Here is a 24,331-nt window from a genome sequence, read left to right on the forward strand (position 1 = left end):
GCAGCAGCTACAGCCCCAGATCTATCTCCGGGAACTCAGTCCCCCAGATCTGTAGGACAAATAGGCAGGGGATAAATTACCTCCTTAACTTTCCTCTCTTCCCCCTACCCAAAGAACCCTAGGCTGCGAGCAAGCCGACCCAAGCTGAGCTGAATCGAGAGAGGCTGGTCACGTTAGTACTCCCATTTTCACTAATAACTCATTAATTAGGAAGTGCTAATTCTCCTATGATTATAGATGGTGAATGGGAGGGGTCTGTGGCCTCTGATTGTGTGCAATCAGTCTCTCTTGGACCAGGAGAGTGGTTCTGGAAGATGGTGTTGGACAGCCAGCTTGGGATGGGAAGGGAGAAAGCTCTTTCCTGGGCATTAATCAGTGATGCCAGGAAGATGGCTCTAATACCACTATAGGCAGCATAATCAATGACATCACACATTACATGGGGGTTCCATGGCTCTGGAGCCACTGGGGGGTTGTCAGCCCAGGATATAATAATAATGATAGCAATGGAGGCCTTTGTTAAGCACTTACTATGTGTCAGGCACTGTTCTACTAATAATTATAATAATGTTGGTATTTGTTAAGCGCTTACTATGTGCAGAGCACTGATCTAAGCGCTGGGGTAGATAGAGGGTAATCAGGTTGTCCCACATTAGCTCACTGTCTTAATCCCCATTTTACAGATGAGGTAACTGAGGCACAGAGAAGTTAAGTGACTTGCCCACAGTCACACAGCTGACAAGCGGCGGATTCAGGATTCCAACCTTTGACCTCTGACTCCCAAGCCCATGCTCTTTCCACTGAGCCATGCTACTAAGTGCTGGGGTGGATACAAGCAAATCAAGTTGGACACGGTCCCTGTCCCTTAGGGCGTTCATAGTTTCAATCCCCATTTTACAGATGAAGTAAATGAGGCAGAGAGAGGTGAAGCAATTTGCCCAAGGTCACACAGCAGATACGTGGAGGAGCTGGGATTAGAACACATGACCTTCTGACTCCCAGTCCCATGCTCTCTCTACTCCGCCATACCCAGTCACTGAGAAGCTGGGGTTATGAAATGAAATAATCCTGGAAAATTCAAGTATGTCAATTAAAAGAAATCTAATTTATATTTGAGTATAGAAATTACTCAGTGATATGCTGCAATGAAGCTGGGTTTCTTAACCCAGTAAAGGGGTAAGTGTGGGTGGCAGATCTTTTTTCACTTTTCAGTAACCCATAGCTGAAAACAAGTTTTATAAAGGTTACAAAGTGTTTTTACAAAGTACATAGAAAATTAAAGTCCAGTTAAAACTTCAGTGGCCACTGCCATCAATGGGATGGCTGTCAGTTGGGACTGCCTGGAGCCTGGCTCTTGTTTGGGTATGTGACAATTCCAGGGCAGCAGCTGCAGCATTCAATCAACCAACCAATTGCATTTATTGAGCACTTACTCTTTGAATAGCACTGTATTAAATGCTTGGGAGAATACAGTACAACAGAATTAGCAGACACCTTCCCTGGTCATAATGAGCTTATAGTCCTTGAAGAACTACTGTGGTGATGCAGTAGTCTCAGCCTGGTCTGGAAAGAACAAGTAGGGAGGCAGTAGGCAAGCATAGGAAGTTTGTTTTGTTCCAGTGAAGCTTCTTGAGGTCACGAGGGACCTTTTCCTTTGGTTGCATGTTTTGCAGGCACTCGTATAAAGCTCTGCACACAGTAGGTCCTCAATGAATGCTACCGCTGAGGATGATAGTAGCTCCTTGTAATGGATGAGGAAGCACAATCAAATTTTTAGCCCAAATGGAATTGAGCAGTTACTTGGGAATTAAGATTACTTTATTCATCCTCATTTAAAGAATATCAATGAACAATAAATATAAACTCAGGGGAGAAAATTAGAAAACATTTAGCTGAATGTCAAAACTGATATTCAAAAGAAAAATATAAAAAAACAAACATTAAAGCACAATGAAACAAAAATATCCAAGCCTAGTCGAAAGAAAATGAAGTTAGAAGACTTGGGCTCTAAACACTGCTCTGCCACTCACCTGCTGAATTATCTTGGGCTAGTCACTTAACTTCTCTGTGCCTCGGTTACCTCATCTGGAAAGTGGGGATTAAATCCTCCACCCTCCCATTTAGACTGTGATCCCCATAAGGAACAGAGATTGTGTCTAATTTAATGACCTGATGATCTTGTATCCACCCTAGCACTTAGTACTATGCCAGAAATATAGTAAGCACTTAACTAGTCCCATAAAAAAGTATCATAATTAAGTGCAATATTCAGCCTTTGCAGTTTTGGACAGAAATAATTGGTTGTCAGAATTTGCAACCACTAGGCATTACACTAGTTTTAATAATATTCAATTGTGCATTCGTGTCTCTGCACCTTCACGTAAGAAAAGTGATAAAAAAAGTGGGCAGAAGAAGAACAATTAGTAATCTTCCAATATATCTGAGTATCATCTGCATGAGAATGGGAATCCAATCCATGTCTTAACAACTGAAAGGAAGGGTATAAATGCTGAATGATAATGACCTGGAACTAAGGTATAACACTGAAATCACGGAAAGCATTATAAAATGGATAAAATGAACATCAAAAATAATAAGATGACATTTGATCAGATAAAATATGATTAAAACCTGGAAAGTGAAATTTTTTGAAGCTCAGAAGTGCAATATGAACTTTTTTCAATGGAAAAGTAGTCAGGCAGTGTAAGTATATTAGCTGTTGAGATTTGTTAGGTCTTTTCAGGCCACAGTGAGACATTCAGTCTTAGACTATTCATTGATTAAATGATGATGATGATTATGATAATAATAGTAATAATAATTATTATTGTGGTATTTGTGACTACTACATAACAGACACTGTATTAAGTGCTAGGGTAAGCAGGTCCTACATAGGGGTCACAGTCTAAGTAAAATGTATTGAATCCTCTAGACTGTAAGCTCACTGTGGGTAGGGATTTTATCTACCACCTCTGTTATATTTTGCTCTTCCAATAGGAATAGTACTTTTCTCTGCACACAGTAAGTACTCAGTAAATACATTGAACTTCCATTTTGCAGAAGGGGGTTCTGAGGCACAAATAAGTGAGTTTTGCAAAGCAACACGGCAGACAAATGGTGGAGCTGGGATTAGAACCCAGTTCCTCGGACTCCCAGGACTGTGCTCTTTCCACTGGTAACACTGTTTCTCTAATTCAGTCTGATTCAGTCTGAATTTAATGAATTCTGAATTTATTAGATTACTGTCAGTGGCTTAAAAGAGATCAGCTAAAGAGAAATCCTAAAGTGCCTCATAATTTCTACGAGAACTAGATGTCATCTTCTAAGTGACTAACACTTCACAAATAATAATAAAAAAAAATAAATCTGTGAATTGACAGTGGCAATTGGAAAGAACTATTCAGCCATTCAGTAGTAATTATTGAACAACTACTGTTTGTAACTACTGTACTGAATAACTACAGAGATTTGGGGAGGTATAATAGCATTAAAAGACAAACTTTAATATAGGAAGAAATGAAAGCAAAGGTCACGAACCATACAAACTCTAAAATTGGTCTAATGATAATTCCAGAATGAAAACAAAAGTATAAATGTACAAAACCTATCATATTCTATTCTCATCAAAGACATTTTCCTGCATGTCTGCCTACACCAAAGAGCTTGATGTTTGTGCTAAAATCACACCAGAAAAATGCATGAGAGCTTTCCTCTAAAGATTGATGCGTTAAAATGAGTAGAAAAATTATAGGAGATAACTTTTAATTATGTTAAACTTTTAAGTAGAGAAGGCCAAAAGTAATAATAGGGGACTCTTGAAGAAGAACAATTAGAAACTAAGGAGGCATTAGCTACCCTGCCCTCTTTTCCAATTAAATAGTTATTTTTTCGATTAAAAACACCTAAAGTCACCAAACACATTGATTGCATATGTTTTTCTTACCAGGAATTTAGTGTCTAATTTTAGCACATCAAATTAACAAACCCATCATTTTAACCCTTAACAGAAACATAGTCAAGTTTCTGAAACTAGAAAAATAAAGTCGATTTTAATCACAAGCATTCCACGTAAATGGACAATGCCTATGAATGGTATGTGGTATCTTTGTATGTCCTCACACACACACATATAACCAACATCATCTTTTCAGAGGTGTTTTGTCACTGGCTTTTGGAAAGAGGGGTATAAAATTGAGTCATATCTGAATGAACCAGATCTGGCTTCACCATGGAACTGGTGAAACCATATGGCATTGTAATAATCACAAAACTGATATCTGATAACAATAGTCAACACAAATGCTCTAAGCAATTTAGATGGTTACAGATGAAGTCTCAGTAAGGTGTATCTGAAAATCACAATTCTTCTTCACCATCTCCTTCAGGCAATCATTCTCTATAAATGTCATTGTGGTAGGAGTTCTACAGTAGAGTGTTCTACAGTAGACAGGAGACGCTGTTGGATTATGTATGATAAATAGTCTCTAATTTGTGCAGGCCTTTGCTGGGGTCCACCTTCGGGATTTGTTAGCAGAGTCTTGGCACTACATTCAAGTACCTTTGGGAACAATTTACTTGGGAACTTACACTCCTGGGAGATTTGTAGACTGGGTCTACAGTGATAGGACTCTAATTAAAACTGAGGAATCTTGGAGCATTTGAAGCTCCACAAATCCATATTGAGGCAGTGTAGATTTATCTGTCTTTGGTTCCAATAACTTCTCCCAACACAAATTAGGCACAGATTAAAAAAAAATAAAGCAACATGTCCTGAAAAAAGCATTAATTAGCTTAATGACAAATGACAAGAGAGACAGAAGTATGGGCATTTCCCAGATTACAATCTGGAGCAACAAGTACTCATTGATGCCTTACACCAAATACCTACACTCAATGATGCAACCATTCCAGGGATACAATTTGCATTGTTTGATGCGTTACTCCATGTAAATCTGATTAGTCCCAGTGCTTTATTGGAGAACTAGGATCAAGAAAATCTCAATTTGTTCTTATCCCATCTTGATCAAAATTAAGAAATTAGCAATGACCCCAGTTTGCCTCAGAATGTCAAGTTACTGAATAAGGTCCGGATCAGAAATCCAAAAAAAAAAAGGTTGAAATGCGGAAGCAATTTATAAATAATGCCAATGTAGATAAATCAATGCACCTCATTCAGAGGAATGATTATTAAAAGAGTACCTCACTAAACACTAATAAAGCAATATATATCAATGCAAGATGATTAACACATAACAAAGAAGGCCTGGTTTCTCCACCAGCAGCTAAAATCTTGAACTGATAATCAATACAATTTTGAAACAAATGATCTTTTGAATTTGATTGAAGAAGATGACCCTAACGTACAGATTAATTTAGAATGTCATAGAAGTTTCCTGAAGGAATTTCTCTGATACAAGATGCTTTAATAAAAATAAACGAGGCCACATTTCAACATAAATTGGACAAATTCTTCAAACAAAAGTCGAAAACCCACTCTTAGTCAGCAGAGAAAGCTTCTGAATCAACTCATAATACACTGCAGCATTTGATCAATGAATTATTGTTGTGCAATGAATTGAATTTACTAAAGATTGAATAATACCTGAGTGCCTTTAGAGTATAAAAAACATGATGTTCTTATTGCAGGGTATTCTAATAATCAAGTGCTTAATAATGCATGAACAAATTTCATATAACTTTTCCATATATGTTCTATAGGCAGTAATGATAAAACCTCTAGACAACTGAATAGTTGTCCTAATGTGAAAACATTTATATCTCTGAGAAAATGTATCCAAGAGAAAACCATGCACTACATAACCACAAACATCACAAAATATAATCCTGATGAACAGTGGGAAATGACTTTAAAGAAATATAAGAAAGGTTTCCTGAACAAAACAAGGACAGCACTTCAAATTTGCTTCCTTCCTTTTTCGACTTTTAAAGAGTCATTACTGGGTGAATAAATGATCAGTGTTGAAATCACATTTTAAAATGCATTAAAAAAAAATTCAATTATAATTTATTTGAAATTACTGGTGAGGGGCACGCTGATTGCATACAGAGCAGTTATCACACATCAGGTATCATCCTGCTTATAGAAGATTGTTCTGCATTTAAAAAACACATGAAAAAGCCATCACAAATTAATATCTTTCCTCTTTAGTTTCTCTCTCAAAATTTAAGTGCATTTTATAATTTTACTAAAAAACATTGCATTTGATTTCCTATGTAATCCCTTTATGATTAAAAAATAAAACATATGAAGATGATCATGTTAACTTCCCAGGAAACAAAAAAAAGGCATATAGAAAATGTTAATGATGAAAAATAATCCCTGTAACTCCTAACTACAAAGATAGCAATTTAGTTATTAAAGTGCATACACATTCTTCCAAAAATCCATCCCAACAATTCTTGGAAACAAAGACAGCACTTTGAAGGAGACTAGCAACAGCTGAATGACACAATAGAAAACAGGAATGTTGGAAAATTTAAACTGTACAAATCACTTTAATTGTCATTTGTTCTTAATTATCAGAAGACAGACTACTTGGCATTGTTTGAAAATGCATATCATTCAGTCATATTTATTAAGTGCTTTCTGTGTGTACAACACTGTACTAAGCACTTGGGAAAGTAAAATTTAACAATAAACAGTAACATACCTGTCCATAATGAGTTCAGTGTCTACAGGGTGGAGGTATTTGAATACCTTAGAATACCTTGGAAGCATAGCAAGTCAAGTATTGAAAATTATTGACAGTAAAAGTTGTGTTGAAAGTCCATCATTTAATGTAACATTTTTTCATAAATATTGGCAGATTCACTCTATGAATTATTGAATAATGATACCAATTTTCTTCCGATTATTCATTTTGCTGAGTGAAAAGATGTTTTGGAAGTGCAAGAGAAAGGATTAAATAATTGGAAAATTGGCCCTATTAAAAAAGATGAAAGAAATATGGATTATGTAGTCAAGAATGAAAATGATAAGGTGGTCACTTAATTAATTGTCTACGAGGACTTTCATTGCTCGACTGCCAATTGGCTGTTCTATGCACCAAAGAGAGGGGAGGAAGGTGAACTGAGTTGAATTTAAAGCTGAAGAGATTCTGAAGAGAAATGGTGAAGAAAATGACAGGAAAAAATTGCTACAACACTGCAATAGAATATCGGTGATGGGTGGGAAGTGGCATGATTTGGTACCACAGTACTGGAAGTTAAAGACATGGGTTCTAATCTCACTTTACCACTTCTTGTCTAATGCATGACTCTGGGCAAGTTGCTTAATTTCTCCTTACCTTAGTTTCTGTGTCAGTAAAATAAGGATTTAACACCTGTTGTTGTTCCTACTTATACTGTAGGACTGCAACTGTGTCCAACTTAATATGCTGCATCGCCCCAGCATTTAGTACAGAGATAGGCACCTAGTAAGCATTTAACAAATATCACAATTACTATTGTTACTATCTCTAGGCACCCAGCTAGCACTCATGTTTTGCAAATTCTGTTTCTGGAAATGACCTTTAGAAATCCATTTCCATGGCACAGGGAACTCTCTCAAGATTCCTGGCCAAGTTATTATTCTTTAAAGGTTGCTATTGTTGCCTATGGTATCTGAAAAAGGCTTACTGTGTTGCCAGTACTGTACTAAGATCTGGGTTATATTCAAGATGATCAGGTTGGATCCAGTCCATGTCATAGTCTTCATGCACATTTTATAGAAAACTGAGTCACAGAGAAGTTTAATGACCTGTCCAGAGTCACACAGCAGATGGGTGGCTGAACTGGGATTAGAACCCATATCCCTCTGATTACCAGGTCTGTATTCTCTCCACTATGCAACACTCTGCTTATTTACAAATGTTTCTCCCCTCCTCAAAGATCTGCAATGACTTCCATATACCACTTTAATTTAATCTTTTTTTTTTTCTGAGAATCACCATTCCTCTCCTGATTCTATTTTCTCTCACTATATCCCCCAACCCAAATATTATGTTTGACCTTTCTTTTCCTTTCCTTACCTGGATGATTTTCATTAACTGGAAATGTCGCCAATCTTAAAAGAAGGTTATTGAAGAGAAAGAAGTAAAGGAAGAGGATGTTAAACTCAGAAGCTCTGATTTTGAGAAACTGATGGGCCATTTAGCCATATAAACTAGAGGACTAAAAATGACAATTCTATATTTAGAGTAATCGAGATAAATAGTGGATAAATGGATGCTACCCATCATCCATATGCTAACTCTTCAAAGGCTTCAGTAATCATGGACAAGTCAGATTTCCAAACAGAGAAGCCAACAACCCCAGAATATCCCAAAGGTTACTGGGAGATGTAGGCAAACTAACCCCTTTGTGCCCTGAGGATTGTGGTTCTTTTTTGGGGTTTTTTGGTATGGTATTTGTCAAGTGGTTACTATATGCCAGGCACTGTACTAAGTGCTGGGGTAAATTCAAGCTAATAAGTTCGGAGACAGTCCCTGTCCCACATGGAGTTCACAGTCTAAACCCGCATTTTACAGATGATGTAACTGAGGCACAAAAAATTAAGTGATGCCCAAAGTCACACAGGAGAAAAATGGCAGTTTTGTTCCCTGCAACTCTCTTACCAGCCAAGCCAGAAATGTTTTTAAAGTATAGCGCTTCAACTGTGACCTCACCATCTGACGGCTTTTGTCTCTGTTTTGTTTCTGGCATTACATATAAATTTCCCAAACTTTAGTACAGAGTAGATATTCACAAATAACGATAATTGAAAGGGAAGAGTGACTGTGATTTTAGATTTAAAATAAACATCCCTCTTTTCTTATTTGAATAATAATAATAGCAATGGTAGTTGTACTACAGGTCCCCTTAGATTCTCCATCTGCACTCAGTTCTTTGGAGAACTCATTCAATCCCATGACTTCAACTACCATCTCTGTGTTAATGATTCCCAAATTTTCATCTCTGACCCAGATCTCTCTCCTCTTCTGTAATCTGACATTTCCTCTGCCTTCAGGACACCTCTACCTGGCTGTCCCTCCAACACCTCAAAATTAACATGAACAAAACTAACTCATTAGCCTCTTACCCAAACTCTGTCCTCCCCACAGTCTTTCCCACAACTGTAGACAATATCACAGTCTTCCTTCTCAAAAATCCATAACCTTAGCTCTGTCCTCTACTCCCAAGCACTTAGTGCTCTGCTCAGAGTAAATGATAGATAAATGGCATTGATTTACCATAGAGAGGCCTGGACTGAAGGTGGTGAATGTTAGATTGGATAGGATCAAAGAGAGAATTGGAGGAGACCTAATGGATTCAATGGATGTATGAAAACTCTCAAGATGTTTAGAGAGGAATGGTAAGAGGTTTATGGGGTAATAACTGGAATGATCTGTGGATTGAGGAAGGGATTTTTAGGATAGGGGACAGCATGTTTGAAATCAGTAAGGAGAAAGCAATTGGAAAGTTAATGGTTGAGATGGAAGCCAAGGAAGGAAGAGGGAGAGCAGGCTAGGAACACTTATCCTGTTCTCGCTTTCTTTTATCTAAGAATAAGAAGTGGCAGAGACTTGCAAGGAAAGAATATAAGGAGACCTGTTTTTATTAATTTTTTGCAGGTTTACCAATGCTCTACTCTCAGTAAGTGGTCAAAAAGACCTTCAGTATCGTAAGCCTGAATGTAGATGAGTGTTTGGAAAGTAGTACATTGGTGGGTATTAGCTCTCAAAAGACCAAAACCTAGAGAGACTACAAGGATGTTCAATAAGCCAAAGTCTAACAAAATCTAAATTCCATGGCAGAACTTGATCAAATGACTAATGTAAATACTCTGGTGTATTTAACAAACTATATTAAATTAGTCCACATATCTCATTTTAACACACACTGTACCAGATTTTATAGGCTGCTGTGGACAATTTTAGAAAATTTGGTATGTAGTAATTAGTACTTTCCTAGTTAAACAGGTAAACCTATCTTGAGGCAAGCTAGTTTTACTCACTTATAAGTGGGACATATAGAATGCTAACTTCATGTTAAATTTTTTGTTAGGTTTAACTTCTCAACATCTTTAGAATTGGCTGTTGCTTTTCCTTCCAAATTGCTACCATAATGATCCAAGAACTTACATGCCACTTTGAATAATGCATGAGATTTCTCAGTGACCTCCCTGCCTACTGGTTCTTTCCTTTCCATTCCTTACTTCACTCTGTTGTCTGGATATTTTTTTCCAAAACAAAGTATTCAGCTTATGTTTTCCTCAAAATATTCCAATAGTTATTCATACACTGCCACATCAAACAGAATCTCCTTACCATGAACTTTAAAGCACTCCATCAGTGCTCTTCCTCCTACCTTACTTCACTTATCTCGTACTACAACCTAGGCAGCTCATTTCATTCGTCTAATGCCAACATACTTACACTGTGCCTTGATCTCATCTGTCTTGCTGTTAACTCTTTGTCCACATCTTCCCTCTGGCCTGGAACTTCCTTCCCCTTCATAACCAGCGAACCAGCACTCTTTCCACCTTCAAAATCTTATTAAAGTCACATTTCCTCCAAGAGACCATCTCAGACTAAGCCCTTATTTCCCCAACTTGCTCTCCCTTCAGGGTTGCCTATGCACTTGGATCAGTGTTCTTTAAATGCCCAAAACTTCTTCCATCATACAATACTGATGCAATTGTCTTTATACCCTATGATTTTCTCTATCTGAAGTGTATTTCAGTGTCAGTCTTACCCTGAAGCTAAGCTCCATATGGGCAGGGATCATGTATTCTAACCCAGTTTCACTGTACTCTGCCAAGCAGCTAGTACAGTGTTTTACACCCAGTAGGAGATCCAGTAAATACCACTGATTGATTAATCCTATGACATTCTGCTATTTCTACTATTGGGACTTCGTGTACTGGGGAGAATGTACACATACTAAAGTGAAATTCTCATATTCTATGTTTTGACAAAATATGAATATACTAAATGTAGGTACTTCACGTATTTTATCCAAATATTTTATATAAAATATAAAATGATATAAAGTATAAATTTATGAAAGTATTGCTTTAAAACAGTAAGTAAATTGCTTCTTTGCACTATTAGCTCATTTTGTAGCTAAAAGAAAATTCACTTGAACTTCTCTTTTTAGGACTTTCTCCATCTGTACCCAAGTCTTTTAAATATGTTTTTTAATTCTTCTAATTGAAAGGCAAAAAAAAAACATTGCTCTATTTTGCTCTCAAATGGCAGTTAGTGAGGCAATGAGATACCATCATTACATTGATGATGTTCAGCTGCACCATTCATTTCCATCGACATCAGATGGTGCTGATTCAAAACTCCCTCTCCAGTCAGCCAAGCTGGGGGGAGGGGAATGAAAATTAACTGGCATAATCCCAACTCATTCCATTCAGAGTTGTTGTTAGTAGACTTGGAAAAGACCTTAGGCAAAGGAAAGGACAGATTGGATTTCTTAATTTCAGGTAGTTCACTTACATGACAGGAAACTGGCTCATCAATTTTTTGGATACAAGACCACTGGTAAATTTATAGGTGGTAACTGGGCTAAAGATGTCTTTGTCTCCATGTACATTTGTTATAAATACTGTGAAAAATATCCTGTGACAAGTCTTCCTTTGGTAATCTGCACATTAGAATCTCTGTTTTATTAGACATATGAATCCAACGGTGGATGAAAAAAAGTTCTAGAAAATCTTGAGAAATGCTGAAGGGGGAAATCTCCCATTGAAATTTGAAGTTATATACTGACTCAAGTCAGAGGGAAAAGTATTTTTACACAACACGTGTAAGCAACTGAAATACAATACCACTGGAATTTGGGGAAGCGAAAGCACCAAAAACTTCAAAAGAGGTGTGGATAAATTTAGCGATAAGCTGTCTATAACACTCCAAGAGTGAGCAGCGTAGCTCAGTAGTTAAGAGCACGGGCTTGGGAGACAGAGGTCATGGGTTCGAATTCCCGCTCTGCCACTTGTCAGCTGTGTGTCACTTAACATCTCTATGCCTCAGTTATCTCATCTGTAAAATGGGGATTAAGACTGTGAGCCTCACGTGGGACAACCTGATTACCCTGTATTTACCCCTGCACTTAGAACAGTGCTCTGCACATAGTAAGCACTTACTTAACAAATACCAACAATATTATTATTATTATTAAGGGAAAAGTTCAAAATATTAGAGAATACAATCATAAGAATAAGGAAGGTAACTATCAAACTATTTTGTCAAGTGAGCTTTAGTGTCACTGTTGGAGACAGAAAAATAGGTTGGATGTCATTGGTCTAATCCAATAATGGCATTTCTTATTCCACCTTGATATTATGTATGTATCTATCAATTAACATACTCTACTTATTCATATCTCCATCCTTCTGTACTTTTTCACGGACACCACCTGTGATGAAAGTAACCTGTTAGTAAGTCAATCATGAATTGGGGTCTTAGAACCAGCCAGCTGTGCTCCCCTGAGGATTAGTCAGCAGTAAAGCATGACTGTGAGGGATGGTGGTAACAAATCCTTTTCTGCAAACTGTTGCACCTGTTTGTAGTCACGTTATATTTTGTAAGCATGCAGTATAACATCGTGGAATCGTACAGAGTAAGTCGGGGGAAGCATCATTTTGGCTTTACTTCAGAGCAAACCCAGTCAGTCCTAATCAGAATCTTTGGGAGAGGAGCCTGAAATAAATTGATGATCCAATCGATCATATTTATTTAGTACTTACTGTGTGCAGAGCACTGTATTAAGCACTTGGGAGAGTACAAAATAATGATAGACACATTCTCTGCCCACAGGGAGCTTACATTCTAGATGGGGATACCTCATTATTTCCCAAATTCTCAGAAATTAGCCACAAAGGTTTATAATCATACAAAGGTAATAAATCAGATCCTAATACCTATATCCCCTTAGAGATATAAACTTAGTCACAACTTACTAAATATATGTTTAAAATATTTATTCTAATCATTTGTACTAAGACGACCCATCACCCTTTAATTAAACCTTTCTTTTCTTTCAATTGGAAGCATGCACAAACTTAAAGAATGTTGGGACATTAAGAGATTTACAGGATTGCACATGTCAAAGATTTGGGAAATAGCATGTGTTTTAATATGAAAAGAAATAGACAATAAGTTCAATTAATTATTTAGTTTGGTCTTTTGTGAAAGATGTTCCCACATACAAATTGCTTTTCAGAGAAGACATGTTAGAAATACTGGGTATTTTAGGCCAAATCAATAGCTAGATGTAAAAAAAAAAAAAAAAAAAATACGATTGGATGGCATTCAACTATTTGTTCAGAACTCGGGAGAGAAAGGCCTGAAATTACTGGCAAGATTGAATGCAAACTCTCGTGATGAATGAAAGCATTACTGAAGGACTGGAAGATCAACAATTCAACATCCATTTAGGAGAAGAGCTTCAAGTGTCACAGCAACAATAAAAGACTACTGATTCTCTCCTTCTATACCTGAAAAAACTGATCTAATCTAAGACTGCTTAACAATTAGAAAAACAAAACATTTTAAGAAAAAGTAGCATGGCTTCCATAACAGAAAACCATGTCTCATGCATCTTGTGGAGTTCATTAATGAGAATCAATAAACAAGTGGATACAAGGAAACCCATCAAGATAAATCTAGATTTTCTGAAAGTATTTGAAAAGGCTAGTCACAAAAGATTTAAAATAATGAGTAATCTTGAAAATGAAGAAAATTTTCTGTTGTGTATAGTAGAAAATTTGCTAAAATACACAGGACATAAAGAATACATTTGCCTGTCCCAATACCACACAGTACAAGGCTCTAAGCCAAACCCTTCTTTCCCGCCACCACAACTGTCTGCTCTCCTTTTCCAGCTTCGGGCTCTCTTGACTTTGAAGTCCTGATGGCCAGAAATCTCTGGAAGAAACTGTAGGAGATGGGGCAAATGTTGTGTCAGCAATGAGGTCTGTGGAGGCAATGGGGTACTATCAGCAAGATTCAGCATTCATATCCATTGATCTTTTGTATGATCAATAGAACTTATCTTCCCACCCAACCTATGTAACAGTACTGAGAAATAATACTTAATACTTACAGTACTTAAGAGCTTATCATGTGCCAGATACTGAACTTACTATGCACTGGGGTAGACTTAAGATAAGTAGCTTGGCTTAGTGGAAAGAGCACGGGCTTGGGAGTCAGAGGTTGTGGGTTCTAATCCTAGCTCCACCACTTCTCAGCTGCGTGACTTTGGTCAAGTCACTTAACTTCTCTGTGCCTCAGTTACCTCATCTGTAAAATGGGGATTAAGTCTCTGAGTTCCACGTGGGATCTTGTATCTACCCCAGCACTTAGAAAAGTGCTTGGCAAGTAGTAAGCACTTAACAGATACCATTATTATTATCATTGTAAACAGATCAGACACTGTCTGTGCCCACATGGGCCTCACAGTCTAAGTGGGGATGGAAAACAGGTATTTCATACCCATTTTTCAGATGAGGAAACTAGCAGAGAGAAATAAAGTGACTCACTCAGGGCAAGACAGCACAGAATGCACCTAACTTTCACTTTAATGCCCAAAAAACAAGAATATTATAACTGAACTGAACATTCTGCTATGAGTACATTATTGCCTGGGAGAGAAATAGGTACCCTTAATCAGCATCACTGAGCACTCATTAAATATAATTGACTGACTGAAAGTAAGAGATGTAGCTCCTATGCTCCAGAATTTCTAGGAGAAGGTAGTGGTCAACTGTATCAACCTGTATTAATCAGCATTATGACTGACTGCTATGTGCAGAAAGAACACTGTTTTAAGGGCTTGGGAGAGTACAATACATTTATTGTCCTCTCCTAAACATATAGTACACTGTTCTGCACAAAGACACTCAATAATGCTGAAGATGATTGCTAGTAAGAATTGCGAAACAAGTTAACATTTTCTAGGCTTTGTATTTAACTGGAGAGAAAACAGGAAATATCCTGGAGTAAGGAAAAGAGCAGTAATGAACTCAGTTGGCTAACTTGAACCCCATCCATCTCCTAAAGGTCTTCTTGATGACTTCTGGAATAGGATGGGACAACGGGGAGGGGTGTTTAATATGTGTGACAAACACTGCACTAAGCAATGGGGTATGTGCAAGATAATACAGTCATATCCAGTCCCAGTCTCATGTGGAGCTCAGACTCTAAGAGGGAGAGGAACAAGTGATTTGTTCAAGTCACACTTCAGATAAGTGATAGAGTCAAATTAGAGAAGTAATAGAGTCTAGGAAATAGGGCCTGGAAATAAGAAGGGCCTGGGTTCTAATCCCATCTCCAATACTTGTCTGCTCTGTAACCTTGTGCCAGTCATTTAACTTCTCTGTGTTTCAGTTACCTCATTTGAAAAATGGGGATTAAGACTGTCAGTTCCACATGGAACAACCTGATTACCTTGTATCTACCCAGAGCTTAGTACAGTACTTGGCACATAGTAAGTGCTTAACAAATGCCATCATTATTATTATTTTTAAATGCTCTAGAAATTCTATGGGTTTTCTGGTAAGTTGGGCAGCAGGGGTCCACAAAAGAGAATGGTCCATATTCCCTCAGGTAAGTGCAACTAGATTCAAATTAAAAAAAAAAGTCTTCTAGTGGTAAACAAAATACTATGTTCTTCCCACTCTTGTGAGTTGTTTTCATTTCTACTGGTACAGCAGCCAAATGAACACAGTCCCATTGAAATTAAATGAGAAAACTGTACTTAGTCTAAAGGGCCCAGGCAAATGTGACTACTAAAGTTGAAGCACTCATTTCATTACAAATTTTTAAAATTATATCTTTAAATCACGCTGAAGCCCCAAATACAAAGTGTTGCTATTTTTTGAGCAGTTAAGGATTAATTTTTAAAATGCTACTCTACCAAGATTAAGACATGAACTCAATAACTGTTTTCATTTAAAAAAAATAAATGTTATACGGTATCTTTATGCTGTATCTTTATGAAGTACAACTTTCAAATATTTATACATTAAAACTTTCATTAACCTTATAACCTTTAAATAATTTCAATAACGAACACAATAAAATAATGGCAAAGCATTTTCAATGAAACTACTGAACATTCTGAAACATGTTCTATGTGTTAAATTGCCATATCTAGGCCATCTGCCTATTTATCTTTTTACCATCTGTTCCTCTATTCATTGCTAATAATTATCTGAATATGCATTATCTAATCTGCAATATCATCCCCATGTGCCAAGGAAGAAAATCCAAGGAACTAATTGATCCATACTAGTCTGATCCCACCCATATTGCAACTTTTCAAAATCAGAGCAGTGTCAGTGTTACTTCAACCGTCTGAGAGGAAAATTCTTATGTTCAAGGGCAGTAGAAGAAGGCTAGGTGGTAATCTGAATGTCCAGTATTGAAGAGGCTATGGAGAAATAGCAAAATATTTGAACAAACCATGATATTTATGAGAGCCTTGTCTGTGCAAATCATTGTATGGAGCAACCACCACACTCAGAAGAATGATCTGGTTGCCTACTTTGTTTTGAACTTCTACTGAATTCAGAGCTTTTGAAAGATTGATGACTGAATTAAATCTTTTGGGAGACTAAATAAAAATATAATCAACCAATTATATATCTAGCATGGAAGAGACAACCCTCTAGACTGCAAGCTCCTCATGGGCAGGGGACATGCCTACCACAGCTCCCAAGCAATTAGTAAGGTGTTCCACACACAGTAAACCTAAATAGCACTGATTGATTGACAAGGGACACTGAAATCATTCACACATTGGGCAGAGGAATGAGAAGTGGATATTTGAGTTTATGCTTGAAGAGTCTTGTCTTATGCTGTCAAGTTGTCTCCAACCCATAGCGACACCATGGACACATCTCTCCCAGAATACCCCACCTCCACCTGCAATCGTTCTGACAGTGTCTCCATAGAGCTTTCTTGGTAAAAATATGGAAGGGTTTACCACTGCCTTCTTCAGTGCAGTCAGGTTTGCCATTGTTCTATTGAATCATTGCCATTGTTCTTGTCTGTCTGTCTCCCCCGATTAGACTGTAAGCCCATCAAAGGGCAGGGACTGTATCTGTTACAGATTTGTACATTCCAAGTGCTTAGTACAGTGCTCTGCACATAGTAAGCACTCAATAAATACTATTGAATGAAAAAAATACTATTGAATAAAGTTGAATCTCCCCCCTCCATTCTCTCCCACGAAGAGTAAGGAAACTAAAAATGGGTTTCTGTGAGTACTAAAGTGCATAACTGGTGCAGAAGTCATGGTAGTTAAGGGAAAGATAAATTAATCAGGTAAGATTTCCTGGAGAAGACACCGTACTAATCCTAAAGACCATATGAACTATTGGTGGATTTATAGACATACAGAAATTTGCACATAGTTGAAAGCAGGAAGACAAGCATGCAGGAGTACTAAAAGATGAAATAGATGAATAAATGGGCAAAGAAGCAGTGTACACATCTCAGTAAATATGTGTATATATATACATATATATTTACATATATTCATACTATGCATATTTGTGCATTTAGATTGAGACCTTGGTCCTATTATCCAAATCAACTTTGAAGTTACTGGGTATCTTTTACCCAGTGTCCATAGATGATTTGAGGGGAATCATTCTACAAGTGCTAAATTGCCTGACTATCCATGCCTTGTAAATTTGTGTCATGCCATTATTTTGCAGCCTTCTCCTCTCTGTCTTTTGCAATCAAACTCTAAACCCATAAGTACTTCCTTTCCAATATTTTATGACTCTGCCCATTTCTCTCTCCCCTTACAAACATGATTCAGCTTCCAAATCCCATTATCTCATTACTTGCTTACTGATCTTACTGATCTCAATGCCTCAAACCTCTCCTCTTTAAGCCTATTGTGCAAACAAATCATCACATCTTTAGGGGCAATGCTGGAAAATATACTTGCATGTCAAGCTAACAGTAGTCACAAACTGTCCCACAATCAAGAAAAACATAATATGATCATGTTGTCTTGTTTTTGTCCTCTGTTTCCCCCGATTAGACTGTGAGCCCATCACTGGGCAGGGATTGTCTCTATCGAATTGTACATTCCAAGCACTTAGTACAGTGCTCTGCACATAGTACATGTGCACATGTACTCTGCACATGTGCTCTGCACATTGCTCTGCTCTGCACATGTGCTCTGCACATTCTGGTCCTCCTTGACCTCTTTGCTGCCTTTGACACTGTAGACCATCCCCTCCTCCTCCATACCTTATCTCACCTTGGCTTCAAGGACTCCGTCCTCTCCTGGTTCTCCTCTCACCTCTCTGGCCGGTCATTCTTGGTCTCCTTCTCTGGTGCCTCCTTCCCCTCCCATCCTTTAACTGTTGGAGTTCCTCAAGGGTCAGTTCTTGGCCCTCTTCTGTTCTCCATTTACACTCACTCCCTCGGTGAACTCATCCGCTCTCATGGCTTTGACTACCATCTCTACGCAGATGACATGCAGATCTACATCTCCGCCCCGTCCTCTCCCCCTCCCTTCAGGCTCACATCTCCTCCTGCCTCCGGGACGTCTCCACCTGGATGTCAGCCCGCCACCTAAAACTCAACATGAGCAAGACTGAGCTCCTCATCTTCCCTCCCAAACCCAGTCCTCTCCCAGACTTCTCTATCACCGTGGATGGCACGACCATCCTTCCCGTCTCTCAGGCCCGGTAATCTCGGTGTCATCCTTGACTCGTCCCTCTCATTCACCCCAAACATCCTATCTGTTACCAAGACCTGCCGGTTTCACCTTTACAATATCGCCAAGATCCGCCATTTCCTCTCCACCCAAACGGCTACCTTACTGCTATAGGCTCTCATTATATCCCGGCTAGATTACTGTGTCAGCCTTCTCTCTGACCTCCCTTCCTCCTCTCTCGCCCCGCTCCGGTCTATTCTTCACTCCGCTGCCCGGCTCATCTTCCTGCAGAAACGATCTGGGCATGTCACTCCCCTTCTTAAACAACTCCAGCAGTTGCCTATCAACCTCCGCTCCAAACAAAAACTCCTCACTCTAGGCTTCGAGGTTCTCCATCACCTTGCCCCTTCCTACCTCTCCTCCCTTCTCTCTTTCCACTGCCCACCCCACACGCTCCGCTCCTCTGCCGCCCACCTCCTCGCCGTCCCTCGGTCTCGCCTATCCCGCCATCGACCCCTGGGTCACGTCCTCCCGCGGTCCTGGAACGCCCTCCCTCCTCACCTCCACCAAACTGATTCTCTTTCCCTCTTCAAAACCCTACTTAAAAATCACCTCCTCCAAGAGGCATTCCCAGACTGAGCTCCTCTTCCCCCTCTACTCCCTCTGCCATCCCCCCTTTACCTCTCCGCAGCTAAAGCCTCATTTTCCCCTTTTCCCTCTGCTCCTCCACCTCTCCCTTCTCATCCCCACAGCAATGTACTCGTCCGCTCAACTGTATATATTTCCATTACCCTATTTATTTTGTTAATGAATTGTACATCGCCTTGATTCTATTTAGTTGCCATTGTTTTTACGAGATGTTCTTCCCCTCGACTCTATTTATTGGCTTTGTTCTCGTCTGTCCGTCTCCCCCGATTAGACTGTAAGCCCGTCAAACGGCAGGGACTGTCTCTATCTGTTGCCGACTTGTTCATTCCAAGCGCTTAGTACAATGCTCTGCACATAGTAAGTGCTCAATAAATACTATTGAATGAATGAATGAATGAATAGTAAGTTCTCAATAAATAATATTGAATGAATGAATGAATAAGCTCAAAACTGGGAGATACATTGCTTGTATTGGCTTTTAGGCTCTCCATCACCTTGCCCCCTACCTCACCTTGCTTTTCTCCTTCTACAGCCCACCCTGTACACTCCTCCTCAATGGGCCTGGTTCTCGCCTGTCCCACCGTCGACCGCTGGCCCATGTCCTACCTCTGTCTTGGAATGCCCTCCCTCCTCGCATCCACCAAATTAACTCTCTTCCCCTTTTCAAAACCCTACTGAGAGCTCACCTCCTCCAGGAGGCCTTCCCAGACTGAGCTCCCCTTTTCCTCCGCTCCTCCTCCCCTCCCCATCGCCCCTACTCCCTCCCTCTGCCCTACCCTCTTCCCCACCGCACAGAATTTGTGTAAATTTGTATATATTTATTATTCTATCCATTTTATTAATGATGTGTATATATCTATAATTCTATTTATTTATTTTGATGCTATTGATGCCTGTCTACTTGTTTTGTTTTGTTGTCTTTCTCCCCCTTCTAGACAGTGAACCTGTTGTTGGGTAGGAATTGTCTCTAGCTGTACTCTTGTACTTTCCAAATACTTAGTACAGTACTTTGCACACAGTAAGTGCTCAATAAATGTGATTGAATGAATGAAAATAATAAGTATCAGTGTCAGGAGCTGCTCTAAGCTCTGAGATAGATACAAGTTAATCAGGTTGGATGCAATCCCTGTCCCACAAGAGGTTCATGCTCTTAATCTCCATTTTACAGAGGAGGGTACTAAGGCACAGAGAAGTTATGTGACTTGTCTAAGGTCACACAGCAGACAAGTGGCAGAGCAGACATTAGAACCCAGGTCCTTCTGACTCCCAGGTCTCTGTGCTCTATCCACTAGGTCACCCTGTTTCCCACATTGCACTTGTACTCTTTAACTGCATGATCTAAATATAAATTAACATTATATAGAGAATAAAATATGAATGGTGTACATGAATAATTGCTTCTGGGATATGAAAGGCAGCCATTCAACAGAACTGTTGAATTGTTGATCTCTATTTGCACATGTATTTTATATCCAAGTATTGATAGATTATTGATCCATATGATAAACTGAGAAGCAGAGTAGTTCAGTGGAAAGAGCATGTGCTTAGGAGTCAGAGGTCACAGGTTATAATCCTGGCTCCACCACCTGTCAGCTGTGTGACTTTGGGCAAGGCACTTAATAACTTGGTGCCTCATTTACCTCATCTGTAAAATGGGGATTAAGACCGTGAGCCTCACGTGGGACAACCTGATTACCCTGTATCTACCCCAGGGCTTAGAACAGTGCTTGTACAATGTAAGCACTTAACAAATACCAACATTATTATTATTATTATTATTATTATTAGGTGGTACTTTAAAACATATTAGTTATAATCTCCCAGTTATATCAGCCTGAAAGGAAACCATAATAATATAATTTATAATATAATTTGACATGGATAGATGTGGTCATGCTTATTTGGCCTGATTTATTTGAATTTTAAAACTGATCATATGGCTTTAGAACAAATATCAACCTATTGCTCAGACTATTGAGTTTCTTTTAAATACCTCGATCCTGGAAAAATTATTGTTATTAGAAGTTAAAAGTATTCTAGAAGAAGCATGGTCTAGTGGAAAGAGCATGGGCCTGGGAGTCAGAGGACCTGGGTTCTCATCCTGTGTCTGTCACTTACTTACTCTGTGACCTTAGGCATGTCATTTAACTTCTCCATGCATCAATTACCCCAAGAGTAAAATTGAGATTAAATACTACTTCATCCTACTTAGGCTACAGGTAAGAGGGACAGGGACTATGTCCAACTTGATTAACTTGTTTCTAACCCAACACTTAGGGCTGTACTTGCCAAATAATAAGCACTTAAGAAGTACCATAATCATTAATTATTATTAATGTTGGTATCTGTTAAGAGCTTACTATGTACAGAGCACAGCACTGTTCTAAGCGCTGGGGTAGACACAGGGGAATCAGATTGTCCCACGTGGGGCTCACATTCTAAATCCACATTTTACAGATTAGGTAACTGAGGCACAGAGAAGTTAAGTGACTTGCCCACAGTCACACAGCTGACAAATGCAGAGCCGGGATTCAAACCCATGACCTCTGACTCCAAAGCCCGTGCTCTTTCCACTGAGCCACACTGCTTCTCTTATCATTCTTATATCTTATCATCATTATTATGAATGGGACTGCTGTTTCTTCCTCTTTCTTTAAGTCTTCTATATATGGACAGACAAGGAGAATTGGAAGGTCAGAACATTCATTGAGTTCTATTTGTTTACTATGCCTCCAACTCCTACTACTAACATTCAGGATAGTTAATGAGCATCTACTGTGTAGAAAACATTCACTAAGCTACTAGGAGGATTTCTGTCATTTTAGGGTACAACTCTTTGATCAGGTGAAATCCTGCAAGATGACCCAATAAGTGGATGCCTTATCTTGGCATCTCATTTATTTTCCAGTTTGTTTAAACTACTCAGTTTCTGGTCTACCAACAAAGGGCAGAGCTGGGAAGAGGGAAGTGGGGTATTCCATTATCCCACTTCTATTCCTTCTGCAGTGGCCCTGTCTCCTCTGCCACCTGACTCTCTGTTTTCTGGATAAGTGGCAGCAGAAGAACAACACCCACATAACCCCCCGGATGTTCTCTTTGTCCTCAGGAGGGCTGGAAGCCTGTGAGCCAGGGGTTATGACAGCAGTCATGGCATCCCTGTCCCCCCCGACCTCCCCACCCAAGGAGCTGGGACATAGCATGGTGAGGCTCCTGGGGCAAAATTACCCAAAACGCTGGAATACGGTATTGCGAGGCTTGTAGGGATTTTTTTAAGGCATTGTTTTAAGCACTCACTGTGTTCCTGGCACCGTACAAAACACTGGGGTAGACATCAGGCAGTCAGGTTGGACACAGTCCCTATCCCAGAGGGAGTCACAGTCTTAATCCCCATTTAACAGATGAGGAAACTGAGGCCCACAGAAGTTAAGTGACTTCCCAAGGTCACACAGCCAACAAGTGGAGAAGCTGGGATTAGATCCCAGGTCCTTCTGACTCCCAGGTCCATGTTCATTAGGCCATGATGCTGCTCAGAAACTTTCCAGATCCATTCATCTCTATCTACAGCAGATTGAAATATGATTGGTAACTGTTCCAACACATCAAATCCCTTATGCAGGAACCAGAGGAAATGTCTCATTGGTGGGTGGTAAGCAACCGCTTCAACTAGGTGGAGAAAAACCCAGATACACCCAAAATCCAAACAAATATATTTTTCATAATTTGCCCACCCACTCTCAACCTTTTTAGAGAGCACCGTAGAGCTAGTAGACATAATTCCTTTTTCCAAGGTCCTTATAATATAGCAGTCATAGACACCAAAATAATTTACAGGAAGGATAAGTGGAGAGACATAAGGGTCATGATTAAATACTCTTGTCTTGTTTTACGCTGTTGAGTCATTTCCAACCCGTAGTGATTCCATGGACACATCTCTCCCAGAACACCGCACCACCATCTGCAACCATTCTGGTAGTATATTCATAGAGTTTTCTTGGTAAAAATACAGAAGCAGTTTACCATCACCTCCTTGCACGCAGTCAACTTGAATCTCCACTCCTGACTCTATCCCATGCCGCTACTGCCCAGCACAGGTGAGTTTTGACTTGTACAGATTGTTTTCCACTCACTAGCCACTGCCAACCCTAGGAATGGAATGGGTATGACTCTGCTTGACTCTCCCTCACATAATCGAGATTGGAAAAATACTGAAAACTTTCCGGTAGTTATGAATTTGCTTAAGTGTACAGTTAATACAGAATTTCTGGAGTGATAGTTGGGAGGCTTTGACCTGAGAGGAAAATTGATGAACTGGGGTAGGCTTCCTCGAGAAGGAGTGATTTCAGAAGGGCTTTGAAAACTGGGAGGGCTGTGGCTAGGTAGCTTTGAAGAGAAAGAGAGGGAGTTCTGGTGTGTGCAAGAGGCTGGAGGCAGGAAAGATGAGAGTGGGACATAGGAAATACGTTAGAGTCAGAGGAATGAAGAAGTTGAGCTGGGGTATATTGTAATCACAAAAAATAGAACATATGAAGAGTGAGTTACAGCAAAATAGCCCAAAGGTCAGAAGTAGTGAAACCATTCTGGAGATTCAAAACACAAATCTTGAGTCACCATTTTGTTAGCTTTTTGTCAAAGGGTCACAATTTAAAAAGTTAGAAGCACTCTGCAATCAACTATAAAAAATGGAAAATATATATATTTTTACCTTTACATACTGGTCTATGATCACTCCAAGCAGCAAAAACTTCAGCTATTCTCTGGCAGGTGATAGTTTTTGAGCCTTGCAGCACATAGTCTTCATCACAAGAAAACTGCACAGTTGCTCCCAGGCTAGAATTGAAAGTGAAAAGAAATAATTGGAGCAAGGTATTTCATTCAGGCAATGATTAGTCTTCTTTCTTAAATGAGACAAAAGGCAGTATTATCATTGGGAAACAGGAGTTTGAGAATAGCATGAATCATTTTTTTTAGGTTGACAGTAGTATGACACGAAATAAAAGTGATGAACAGTAGA

The 24,331-nt window shown here is 39.1% G+C and overlaps 1 protein-coding gene across 1 annotated transcript in view; it reads right to left on the reverse strand.

The window, feature by feature from the left end:
- The window catches only part of CSMD3 (CUB and Sushi multiple domains 3), a 778,187-nt gene that overhangs the window by 415,786 nt on the left and 338,070 nt on the right, over positions 1 to 24,331 (reverse strand). Inside the window, 1 exon segment of the mRNA XM_029063925.2 lies at positions 24,023 to 24,147. Within this exon segment, the coding sequence (XP_028919758.1) occupies positions 24,023 to 24,147 (125 nt within the window).

This window comes from Ornithorhynchus anatinus, chromosome 4, assembly GCF_004115215.2.
Source record: "Ornithorhynchus anatinus isolate Pmale09 chromosome 4, mOrnAna1.pri.v4, whole genome shotgun sequence".
Classification (NCBI taxonomy): Eukaryota; Metazoa; Chordata; class Mammalia; order Monotremata; family Ornithorhynchidae; genus Ornithorhynchus; species Ornithorhynchus anatinus.